Source organism: Maylandia zebra, unplaced genomic scaffold (genome assembly GCF_041146795.1).
Source record: "Maylandia zebra isolate NMK-2024a unplaced genomic scaffold, Mzebra_GT3a scaffold11, whole genome shotgun sequence".
Classification (NCBI taxonomy): Eukaryota; Metazoa; Chordata; class Actinopteri; order Cichliformes; family Cichlidae; genus Maylandia; species Maylandia zebra.
In genome coordinates this window covers 238,534-251,090 of record NW_027490041.1, presented here as the reverse complement: position 1 = coordinate 251,090, position 12,557 = coordinate 238,534, and the positions used below count along the sequence as shown (strand labels likewise).

Sequence of the window (12,557 nt, the reverse complement as noted above, 5' to 3'; positions counted from 1 at the left end):
TACGGGAGATAACCATGGAGGAGAGGTGATGATCAGCGAGCAGCAGTATGGCTTCTTGTGCGCTACAGATGTGCTGTTTGATTTGAAAACACTGATTGTGATGATCAAAGGAGCTGCAATGTGTCTCTGCACATCTATAGAAAGCACATGAGCATGAGGAAGTCAGGGGTGGCAGATGGGTTTAAGGTGCCATGAGGCTGAAGCTGCAAAGGGTGGGGTGGAGCAGGTGGAGGAGCAGGTAGAGTGCAGGCAGGGCGAGGCAGTGATATCAGGGGCTACTTATGACAGAAGGAGAGCAGGAAAAGGCGAGATTTACAAGATGCAAGTGAGACCTGCTATCATGTACGCTTTGGAGATCACATCACCAAAGAAAGGAGACGAAGCTGGAGCAGAACTGGAGATGCTGTGACTGTGGCATGGACACGATTAGAAATGTGAACATCAGATGGTGAATATGGAGGCAGGAGGAACAGAGGCACACCACGGAGGAGATTCAGGATGTGGTCACGGAGAACACGCCGAGTGTTGGCGAGACTCGGGTAGGACGGGTGAGATGACTCAGTCAGAATAGTATGAAGGAAATGGTTTCATTGAATAACAGGAAAATTAAAGGCAACATTTGGCAAGTACTTGGACACGGCTAGAGGTGAAGCAGGAGTCAGAATGCTGAGTCACTCCCGTTTACTTTAAAGGCTTGTGACTGATAAAGTCTAATTTAATACTTATTATTAACAACAACACAAAAAGAAACAACAGCTCAGGGGCTGCTGTGGTTTCTCACCATCATTATTAACTTTATGAACAAATGAAGCAAATGTTTAATGCGGCCCTACACAGGAACGACACAGAACTACACACCCTCAGCGTCTTTAACATCATTTATGAACACGATCACCTAAATGCTCCTTTTCTGCTTTTTCTTTCTGGAATCTTGCAAAATAATAAATCCAAAGTTGGTTTACAGGTAATCAGTCACATTTTCCCTATGACAGATTTAGTCAGGACAAAAACAGTCTGTAATAAAGCACAAAGACAATCAGCAGTCATTATGTTCACAGGGACAATAAGGATCTAAACTCTAATCAGAGGCTTTCTAAAGAAAACGAAACAACTCATTTTATGAGCAGGATGAGTCAAAACCTCCAACCCTAAAGCTGCCAAAGCAAAAAGGACAAAGTGTAGTGGTGACAGTGACCAGTGAGTGGCGCTGTCCCACAGCAGCAGGGAAACTGGTTTGGTTGAATGCATAAACAGTCTGGTCAGCAAACATCCATCGCTCGCTCTTCACCTGTTGGAGCTGATTCTAAGTTGGCGTCTAAAGAAGCAGAGCTAACGGCACACACTGCTGTGAGGAAGCTTTCTAACAGAGCGTGAGACAAAGGTCCTGATCTGGATCACATCAGTCATTATGTTCTTCATCCCTGCTCAGAGACATTTTCAGATATTATCAACAATTAGGTGACGCGCACAGCTTCAGGCATTAAGGAGGGCGACTTACACTGGGAGTCGATGGAGTCACTGAGGGGCACGCCACTCTGGGGGCCGGGGTCTTGTGAGCATGTTTGGGGGCCGCAGTGACACATGGTGTGATGGTCAGTGAAAAGGATCATAAAGGACGACGTGAAGAAGAGGAGCACGAAGGCGGCCGCCAGTGCCCGCAGGATATACTGGCAGCACTCCTCACCACTGGGCCAAACACTGGGAGAGAACCAGCAGGAGGAGACGGAAGAAGAGGAGGACGAAGCAGAAGACGATGAAGACAAAGAGCACGAAAGGCAAGGGGTGGGTAAGAGGCAGCTGGATGAAGGCAGGTGAGAAGTGAAGGGGTCCAAGTGCTTAAGGTGGTAGATCTGCAGACTGGGGCAGGGGGACGGTGCTGAGATGGAGAAATCAGAGGATGGGTGGAGATGGAGGAGGAACGAAGAGGAGAATGAGATGAAGATGGAATGAAGAGGAGAATGAGATTAAGATGGAATGAAGAGGAGAATGAGATTGAGATGAAGTAGGAACGAAGAGGAGAATGAGATGGAGATGGAATGAAGAGGAGAATGAGATGAAGATGGAGGAGGAATGAAGAGGAGAATGAGATTGAGATGAAGTAGGAACGAAGAGGAGAATGAGATGGAGGAGGAACGAAGAGGAGAATGAGATGGAGGAGGAACGAAGAGGAGAATGAGATGGAGATGGAGGAGGAATGAAGAGGAGAGTGAGATGGAGATGGAGGAGGAATGAAGAGGAGAATGAGATGGAGATGGAGGAGGAACGAAGAGGAGAATGAGATGGAGATGAAGGAGGAATGAAGAGGAGAGTGAGATGGAGATGGAGATGGAACGAAGAGGAGAATGAGATGGAGATGGAGGAGGAATGAAGAGGAGAATGAGATGGAGATGAAGGAGGAATGAAGAGGAGAGTGAGATGGAGATGGAGGAGGAATGAAGAGGAGAGTGAGATGGAGATGGAGGAGGAACAAAGAGGAGAATGAGATGGAGATGGAGGAGGAATGAAGAGGAGAGTGAGATGGAGATGGAGGAGGAACGAAGAGGAGAATGAGATGAAGGAGGAATGAAGAGGAGAGTGAGATGGAGATGGAGGAGGAATGAAGAGGAGAATGAGATGGAGATGGAGGAGGAATGAAGAGGAGAGTGAGATGGAGATGGAGGAGGAATGAAGAGGAGAGTGAGATGGAGATGGAGGAGGAACAAAGAGGAGAATGAGATGAAGGAGGAATGAAGAGGAGAGTGAGATGGAGATGGAGGAGGAACAAAGAGGAGAATGAGATGGAGATGGAGGAGGAATGAAGAGGAGAGTGAGATGGAGATGGAGGAGGAACGAAGAGGAGAATGAGATGAAGGAGGAATGAAGAGGAGAGTGAGATGGAGATGGAGGAGGAATGAAGAGGAGAATGAGATGGAGATGGAGGAGGAATGAAGAGGAGAATGAGATGGAGATGGAGGAGGAATGAAGAGGAGAGTGAGATGGAGATGGAGGAGGAATGAAGAGGAGAGTGAGATGAAGGAGGAATGAAGAGGAGAGTGAGATGGAGATGGAGGAGGAATGAAGAGGAGAATGAGATGGAGATGGAGGAGGAATGAAGAGGAGAATGAGATGGAGATGGAGGAGGAATGAAGAGGAGAGTGAGATGGAGATGGAGGAGGAATGAAGAGGAGAGTGAGATGGAGATGGAGGAGGAACGAAGAGGAGAATGAGATGAAGGAGGAATGAAGAGGAGAGTGAGATGGAGATGGAGGAGGAATGAAGAGGAGAATGAGATGGAGATGGAGGAGGAATGAAGAGGAGAATGAGATGGAGATGGAGGAGGAATGAAGAGGAGAATGAGATGGAGATGGAGGAGGAATGAAGAGGAGAGTGAGATGGAGATGGAGGAGGAACGAAGAGGAGAGTGAGATGGAGATGGAGGAGGAATGAAGAGGAGAATGAGATGGAGATGGAGGAGGAATGAAGAGGAGAATGAGATGGAGATGGAGGAGGAATGAAGAGGAGAATGAGATGGAGATGGAGGAGGAATGAAGAGGAGAATGAGATGGAGATGGAGGAGGAACAAAGAGGAGAATGAGATGGAGATGAAGGAGGAATGAAGAGGAGAGTGAGATGGAGATGGAGGAGGAATGAAGAGGAGAGTGAGATGGAGATGGAGGAGGAACAAAGAGGAGAATGAGATGGAGATGGAGGAGGAATGAAGAGGAGAATGAGATGAAGGAGGAATGAAGAGGAGAGTGAGATGGAGATGGAGGAGGAACAAAGAGGAGAATGAGATGGAGATGGAGGAGGAATGAAGAGGAGAGTGAGATGAGATGGAGGAGGAACAAAGAGGAGAATGAGATGGAGATGGAGGAGGAATGAAGAGGAGAATGAGATGGAGATGGAGGAGGAATGAAGAGGAGAATGAGATGGAGATGGAGGAGGAACGAAGAGGAGAGTGAGATGGAGATGGAGGAGGAACAAAGAGGAGAATGAGATGAAGGAGGAATGAAGAGGAGAATGAGATGGAGATGGAGGAGGAATGAAGAGGAGAGTGAGATGGAGATGGAGGAGGAACAAAGAGGAGAATGAGATGGAGATGGAGGAGGAATGAAGAGGAGAGTGAGATGGAGATGGAGGAGGAACGAAGAGGAGAATGAGATGAAGGAGGAATGAAGAGGAGAATGAGATGGAGATGGAGGAGGAACGAAGAGGAGAATGAGATGAAGGAGGAATGAAGAGGAGAGTGAGATGGAGAAAACAGAAGATGAAGAACACTGAACATGAAAGGCGTGCAGGAAATGACAGCATGCACAGCGATGTTCATGGAGGAACGATGCAGTGATGTAAGGTGACCCCGGTGCCCACGCTGTACCACATCCCTGAATCTCATCTGTGCTCCTCCTCTTCTCCTTTTGCCTGCCAACTGCATATTCACCCTCTTTTGTCCCCCTCAGCTCTCTATCTGCATACCCTCACTCTCAGCCATCGCTCTGATTGGCTCATTTCTGACCTTCTTCGTCCTGGTCACCCCCAGTGATCTCTGCCACCTCCAGCTCCTGCACCACCTTCCCTTTCACTCTTGAGATCACCAGTCATCCCTGACACTCAGCTTTGCCCACTCCAGCCCGCCTGTTCTTCTTGTTCACCGTGTGTTGGCATTTAAGTGCATCTTCATCTGATTTCATTTACACGCGTGTTTTTAATGACTTCCTCTCATCTGCAGAGCATAACTTCACTTCTCCAGGCTCCCTTTTCTCTTCTCTACAAATCATAACGTCATCTGTGAAGATCACGGTCCGTGGAGGCTACAGGACGTCAATCGTTACAACTTCTTCTGGGCGCAAAAGGTTAGCATCACGCACTAATGTCAGTTATGCAACAGAGAAACAGGGACGAGCAACAATGGAGGCCATTGTAAAGCAAAGGTCTCGTGTATAGGCTGGCATGCACATTAATACATCTGAATTATGTGAATGATTGAGAATCTGCTCTATCAAAAGGTCACAATTGTAGCGAACACACAACAGACACACATCAGCTCCTTTAAACACGAGATGCAAGAGACTGGGAGAGAAATTAACGGCACTGGATTTGACATTAAATTCACTGAACCACAGCTACTGAAAAAGCCATCTGTGAGCCAGCTGTCATCAATCCTTCATATCAAGCATCCTTGAAAGAGTAGTTGTCAAACAGCTAACAGATCATCTGCAGAGGTTTATTTGAAGAGTTTCAGTCAGGTTTCAGAGCTCATCACAGCACAGAAACAGCTTTAGTGAAGGTTACAAATGATCTTCTTATGGCCTCTGACAGTGGACTCATCTCTGTGCTTGTCCTGCTAGACCTCAGTGCAGCGTTCGATACTGTTGACCATAATATCCTATTAGAGCGATTAGAACATGCTGTAGGTATTACAGGTACTGCACTGCAGTGGTTTGTATCATATCTATCTAATAGACTCCAGTTTGTGCATGTAAATGGAGAGTCCTCTTCACACACTGAGGTTAATTATGGAGTTCCACAGGGTTCAGTGCTAGGACCAATTCTGTTTACATTATACATGCTTCCTGATAAATAAAGATTTTGCTTTTCATCTGTTCCTGTGTTTCTTCAGATGATGGCACATTGTGTGTTTGTCAGTACTCAGACATATATTGAACTCACTGACTAACTAGTGTAAAAACAGACAACAAAGCAGTGTCATCCTGTGAACAAGGTGTAGTTTACATCTGGACCGCCCTACCTCTCACGTCCTCATCCTCGATGGTCGTGTTGGCGCTCTCGCTGGACTCCTGCAGAAGGACAAACCAGAGGAAGCCTGAGTATAACAGTTTCACTGACATCAGTTTGCTCCATGTTCAGGCATTTCACCATCACCTACTTGAACACCTGTTACAACTTGGAGTTAAATCAGCAGATTGAGCAGATGGCCAAAGCCAATGCTGAAGACATTTGTTTGGCTTTCTCAGAAATCATGTCTCAGTGTTGTGTAGCTCAAAACGATAGTTTAAAATCAGATGAGACAAAAATGACCTTGTCAGGACTTGTTACTCATTACCAACGTTGGTTTTCCCCCTTTTTGCCTTTTTGAAGTCTTACGAAAGGTGAAATCTCTTACTTTCAAAGCTTCATATATTCAATAATTTCTTCTTTCAGGGACCAAAATGTTGTTTTGTGTTATCATTTGAAGCTTAACAGTGGACTTGGCATCAAAATGTGATTAAAGTGGACATGTTTGAAATACTTTGTCTCATTAAGGCAGTTTTATCTTTAGCAGCATCCTCAACCCTTTAATATGTTGTATCCTTGTTCACATGAAACAACTGCTTGTAGGGCTGCACGATTAATCGTTAGAAAATCGCGATCTCGATTCATACTTATGTGCGATCTCATTTCCAAATGACAACGATTAAAATTTTTTTTTTAAAAAAGACGACGATTGTACCGCATTTTGATCCGGGACGTACTCTGCATGAAAACAAGCGCTCACTCTTCCTGCTCAACAAATGACAAGGGCGGAGCCTTATACCACGTGATACAGAAGCTGTGCCGTGTGATGCTAAAATTAGCAGGGAAACAACAACGGAGAGCACGTCAGGGATGACGAGAAAGTGACAGGAGAAAATCCGTCCCGGTCAACCACCCAAACATCAATAACGGGAACCTTATACAGTGCATCCCTATACCCGTCGAACTCCCGCAGGCACAAAGACATTACGGAGGCTATCACTTATCACCTGACCAAAGATATGGCTCCATCAACACTGTGCAAAACGAGGGATTTAGGAAAACGATCAACACCCTAGACAAACGCTACACAGTGCCGTCCCGCAACTATTTTTCTATTGTTGCACTACCTGCTCTGTACACGCAGCGTCGAGCAACGGTGGAGACGGAATTTCAAGCAGGACAACATTTTGCTGCAACAACAAAACGTGAGACATTTGTTGTTTTATGTTTATTTATTGTTTTTATGTTCAGTCTCAACTGTTACGAAGTTGATGTGCAGTTAATAAGTGCAATAAATATTTATACTGGAAAAGAGAAGCGTGAGAGAATCGTGATCTCAATTCTAAGCCAAAAAAATCGTGATTCTCATTTTATGCAAAATCGTGCAGCCCTACCAGCTTGCATATGCATCTACACAGCAGACTACGCACATATAACATATGAGCTATCACAATATCCTCACTCCACAAAGCAATAACACAAGCATGCATTTCTGTCTATGTCTTATGGATTTACGCGCTGATGTAGATCCATACGTTTGCACAACACTGTGAGAAGCACTGAGGATGGCTCTGGTATCCATGTGCTGTCTCTTTGCTGTGTCCAACAACATGCACAGCTGCTTGGTCACAGCACATGATGATGCTTCTCCAAAGAAACAACCTCAGCACGATGCACAATTTAAACATTAAACATGATATTCGTCACAGTAAGCAGATGACCAAGATTACGTCCAAATGATTACATGCAACAGTTTATAACGTGCAGTATTTCACAGATCTCTCGGCTGTTTTCTTGCATGACGTTGAATTAGAGCAACGGCACACAAACACCATCATCAGAAGCAGCATTAAACTTCTAGTCTAAATGGTGACGAACAGCAGCAGCAGCTTCAGATCAGCAGGCGATCAGCCGTGTACCTTATTTCCATCAGCTGGGTTGTGGATAACAGTGGTTTGAGGCTCCTGATTTGAGAGGAGGAGGAGACGTTGAGTGAAAGTCGATTAGTAAGACTGGCACGCAGGCGTTCAGCAAAATGGACTCAAGTGAAAGCAGTGAAGGGAAGTTTAACAGCTGCTATTTAGGGAAAACAGGTCATCACTACAAACAAAACTGCAACTACAGCAATGACTACGACTGCAGACACGAGATGATTTGGCACTGAAAGCTGCGACGACACCCACAGATGGTTCTGCTTAGTGCCAGGATGACAACGACAGGAACACACATGGTGGTGTAATGTTTGTAAAGAGCTGAACGCTCACTGAAGCATCAAAGTACTTCTATAAAGAGACACGTGATCAGGACGGTTTCCCTGCATGTCAACTCCAAACTCAGCAGCTGCGAACCTGAGGCAGACCAACTCCTGTCAACAGGGTGAAGCTGTGAGTGAGCTCTGCCACTGTGCTACACGAGCCCCACTCTTATATTGGTGCAGGAACCTGGAAGTATTAATCTGAACTGCATGTTTGCATTATCAGACTTAGTGAGGGACATTTAGAGAAGGATGCAGATTTGTTGAGTGGACTGACGTCTGTCTCATTTATGAACCTGGGGTTGAAAACACAAGAAGCTCTGATATCCATTTAAAGACAAGCTTTAATCACCAATCACGTCTGTGATTCCAGCACATGTGACGGGTTTGTCAACTCATGAACTGATCATTGCAATCAGATACGGACAGAAGGCTGGGGGTTTGAATCCACTGAACAGCTACCCTGAGGTACTGTCCCTACACATTGCTCCCCGGGCGCTGCCCACTCACTGTGTGCTGCCCACTCAGTGTGTGGGTGCTGCCCACTCTGTGTGGGTGCTGCCCACTCACTGTGTGGGTGGGTTAAATGCAGAGGAGACACATCCCAGTGGTGCTCTGGTCTGGACTGATCCCAGTACGAGACATTAACCAGTTGGAACCAGCTGTCATAAGATGGGTGGACACTCAGGGCGGCTGTGCTGTTGAAATAGTGCTCAAAGAAAACAGCCCCCATTTCATGTTCTTCTGCATACTTTGGGCATAATCAGTGGTTATTTGACTCACTGTTGCTTTCTTATCAACTCGAAGCAGTTTGGCCATCCTGCTCTGACATTGTTGGCCCAAAGAACTACCGCCCACCGGATATTTTCTCTTTTTGGTACTATTGTCTGTGAAGCCAGGAGATTGTTGGGTGGGAAACCGTAGTGGATCAGCAGTTTCCAAAATACACACTGCAGCCCATCCAGCTTTTCTACCCACGCTTTTTAAAACTGTCTTTCTTCGATGTTCTGATGCTCTGAACTTCAGCAGCCCGTCTTGACCCCACCCACTGAGTTTCTCCTGTGTAGCTTGCTGATTGGATACTTGTGTTGATGAGCAGTTGTACAGAGGTGCACCTAGCAGACACTCTGGTGAGGATATATTAGGGTCATGAAGGAGGTGAACTTTAGTGTGAATACTGGCATCCAGCTGGGGGTGTAAGAAAACTACAGCTTGTGATTTGACTTTGGCGTGTTTCATAAATCTGGTTTTATGAGTCGGATCTGTTTCCCTTCTGCTTTGCTAACAGCGACCTTTGTACCTGCCGGCCTCTAACATCGAGGAACTCCTCCATCTTCATACCTTAATTGTCTCAATGCAATAACAACCAACAGTGTATTAGCCACAGCTGGCTTGCAATGGTCCCAGTACCATTACAGCTGGCATCAACAACAAAGGAGAATGTAGCCCATGTGTAGCAATGGAGCAATGTACAAAGTAACCCTCATGTCACAACAAAGACGTTTCAAATGGAAAGAACAAGAAAACAACAGTGACCATCGACAACAGAAAGTAAAATATCACACAGAGCAGAAGTAATGAAAGATCTACAGTTAGAGACAGAGTCATGCAAACACAGGCAGCAAGGCAGGCAGACAGTGTACCAGAGAAGGAGTGGGGACAGGCTCTTTAGGACTGGTGACCACATTGGCCTTGTTGTTGATCTGGAGAGACAGAGTGGACAGACAGGCAGGTAGATGGAACAGGGCAGAAGTGACAAGGCTTAGTGTCCAAACAGTCACTCCTCAAGCAGCTGCTGTGGAAGCAAAAGTGGGACATTGTGCTCAGGAGTCGCTGTCACGTGTGCCACCCCACCGGGAACGTTTCAGCATCAGTTCAGCCGTCGAAGAGGCTCATCAAATTAACTTCCTCTGATCAAACCTCCGATCAAGAAATGTTATTAGGACATGAGTTAATAGACCGTGGAATATTCAAACAGTATTAGATCCCCAGAGTTCAAAGTTAGACAGCGAACAGAGAGTGGAGAGGAAAAAATGACCCAGTTGCTGTCATGAATTTAATAAGGTAAATGACACTTGTTCTACTAGTTGTCTGTGTGCTGATTCCAGCATGCACCAGGGTACAACAACAGGTTGATACTTCTTCTCTTTGTCTACTGCAAGATACTGATTATTAAAATGTGTGTGTTTGCTTCACTGGCTGGGCTGACAGCACAGACAACAGCACAGAAAACAGCACAGACAACAGCACAGACGACAGCAGAGACGACAGCACAGACAACAGCACAGAAAACAGCACAGACAACAGCACAGACAAGAGCAGAGACGACAGCACAGACAACAGCACAGACAACAGCACAGAAAACAGCACAGACAACAGCACAGACAACAGCACAGACAAGAGCAGAGACGACAGCACAGACAACAGCACAGACAAGAGCAGAGATGACAGCAGAGACGACAGCAGAGACGACAGCACAGACAACAGCACAGAAAACAGCACAGACAACAGCACAGACAAGAGCAGAGACGACAGCACAGACAACAGCACAGACAAGAGCAGAGATGACAGCAGAGACGACAGCACAGAAAACAGCACAGAAAACAGCACAGACAACAGCACAGACAACAGCACAGACAAGAGCACAGACGACAGCAGAGACGACAGCACAGACAACAGCACAGAAAACAGCACAGACAACAGCACAGACAACAGCACAGACAAGAGCACAGACGACAGCACAGACAACAGCACAGACAACAGCACAGACAACAGCACAGACGACAGCAGAGACGACAGCAGAGACGACAGCACAGACAACAGCACAGAAAACAGCACAGACAACAGCACAGACAAGAGCAGAGACGACAGCACAGACAACAGCACAGACAAGAGCAGAGATGACAGCAGAGACGACAGCACAGAAAACAGCACAGAAAACAGCACAGACAACAGCACAGACAACAGCACAGACAAGAGCAGAGACGACAGCACAGAAAACAGCACAGAAAACAGCACAGACAACAGCACAGACAACAGCACAGACAACAGCACAGACAACAGCACAGACAAGAGCAGAGACGACAGCAGAGACGACAGCACAGAAAACAGCACAGAAAACAGCACAGACAAGAGCAGAGACGACAGCACAGACAAGAGCACAGACATGAGCACAGACGAAAGCAGAGACGACAGCAGAGACGACAGCACAGACAGCAGCACAGACAACAGCAGAGACAACAGCACAGACAACAGCACAGACAACAGTAGACAACAGCACAGACAACAGTAGACAACAGCACAGACAACAGTAGACAACAGCACAGACGACAGCAGAGACAACAGCACAGACAACAGCACAGACAACAGTAGACAACAGCAAAGACAACAGCAGAGACGACAGCACAGACAACAGCACAGACAACAGCACAGACAACAGTAGAGACAACAGCCCAGACAACAGCAGAGACAACAGCACAGACAACAGCACAGACAACAGTAGACAACAGCAAAGACGACAGCAGAGACAGCAGCACAGACAAGAGCAGAGACAACAGCACAGACAACAGCAGAGACGACAGCAGAGACAACAGCACAGACAACAGCACAGACAAGAGCAGAGACGACAGCAGAGACGACAGCACAGACAAGAGCAGAGACAACAGCACAGACAACAGTACAGACGACAGCAGAGACAGCAGCACAGACAGCAGCACAGACAGCAGCACAGACAGCAGCACAGATGAAAGCAGAGACAGCAGCAGAGACAACAGCACAGACGAAAGCAGAGACAGCAGCAGAGACAGTCAGACACAAAGCTGATAAAATGCATCGTTCATCCTAAAGAAAGATTCTCAGGCGCTGTGACTACTTTGATTAAGCTACAGCAGGTTAGGGGACTTTACCAGACATCACTGTGTGAATTATTTTACACGCACACACACAGCTAAAAAGAATCAAAGGAACTTTTTAAATCAGACTTCCTGATCTGATCAGGTGGGTAACAGTGTGGGCTGCTAGTTTCACCTGCTGGAGTTTGGCTGAAGTTAGTGCAGCAGTGTGGTCTGATACCGGGGCCATACAAAGGTTGCACAGGTGTTTCACAAACGCACAACTCCCAGTGCCAGACAGTTTGCTGTATCTTGTATCACAGTCTCAGACTTGTAGGAGAGTCCAGGAGACGGCAGTTACTCTAGCAGAGCTGGACCAATATCTGCTCCTTTGTGCAAGCAGGAACAGAATGAGCACTGCCAGCGCCCTACAGCACAACCGCAACAGGCCGCTGGTGTGAAGGCTCTCACAAAACAATCAGACGAAGAAGAAATACAACAATAACTGAGGCTGTAGAAACTGCCAGAGGCTCACAGGTTTGGTCATGAAGCCTGAAGATATATCCAGATTGTACTCTTGGCTACAAGGCAATCATATCAGAGGCAGACAGACCAGAGCTCGAACACTCGAAGAACATCTGGGAGAAAAAGAAAAGAGAAAAATACAAACGCAGAGTGGCTGGTGGACATAAGACCAGAGAACAAGAGCCAGTCAGCATCACAAAGGCAGACATCCAACAACAAGTGTCTGGAACGAAGAG

The 12,557-nt window shown here is 46.5% G+C and overlaps 1 protein-coding gene across 6 annotated transcripts in view; it reads right to left on the bottom strand.

The window, feature by feature from the left end:
- Positions 1-12,557, bottom strand: part of LOC112433205 (calcium/calmodulin-dependent protein kinase type II delta 1 chain) — a 78,111-nt gene that overhangs the window by 6,202 nt on the left and 59,352 nt on the right. For 2 of the 6 annotated variants that reach the window (XM_076881388.1, XM_076881389.1), the window contains exons 14-16: positions 9,610-9,669; positions 7,632-7,676; positions 5,726-5,774 (exon numbers count right to left, since the gene is read on the bottom strand). In XM_076881388.1, coding sequence (XP_076737503.1) covers positions 5,726-5,774; positions 7,632-7,676; positions 9,610-9,669 — 154 coding nt within the window. The remainder of the gene's footprint in view (positions 1-5,725; positions 5,775-7,631; positions 7,677-9,609; positions 9,670-12,557) is intronic. The other 4 variants (XM_076881390.1, XM_076881391.1, XM_076881392.1 and 1 more) reach the window with 2 other exon arrangements.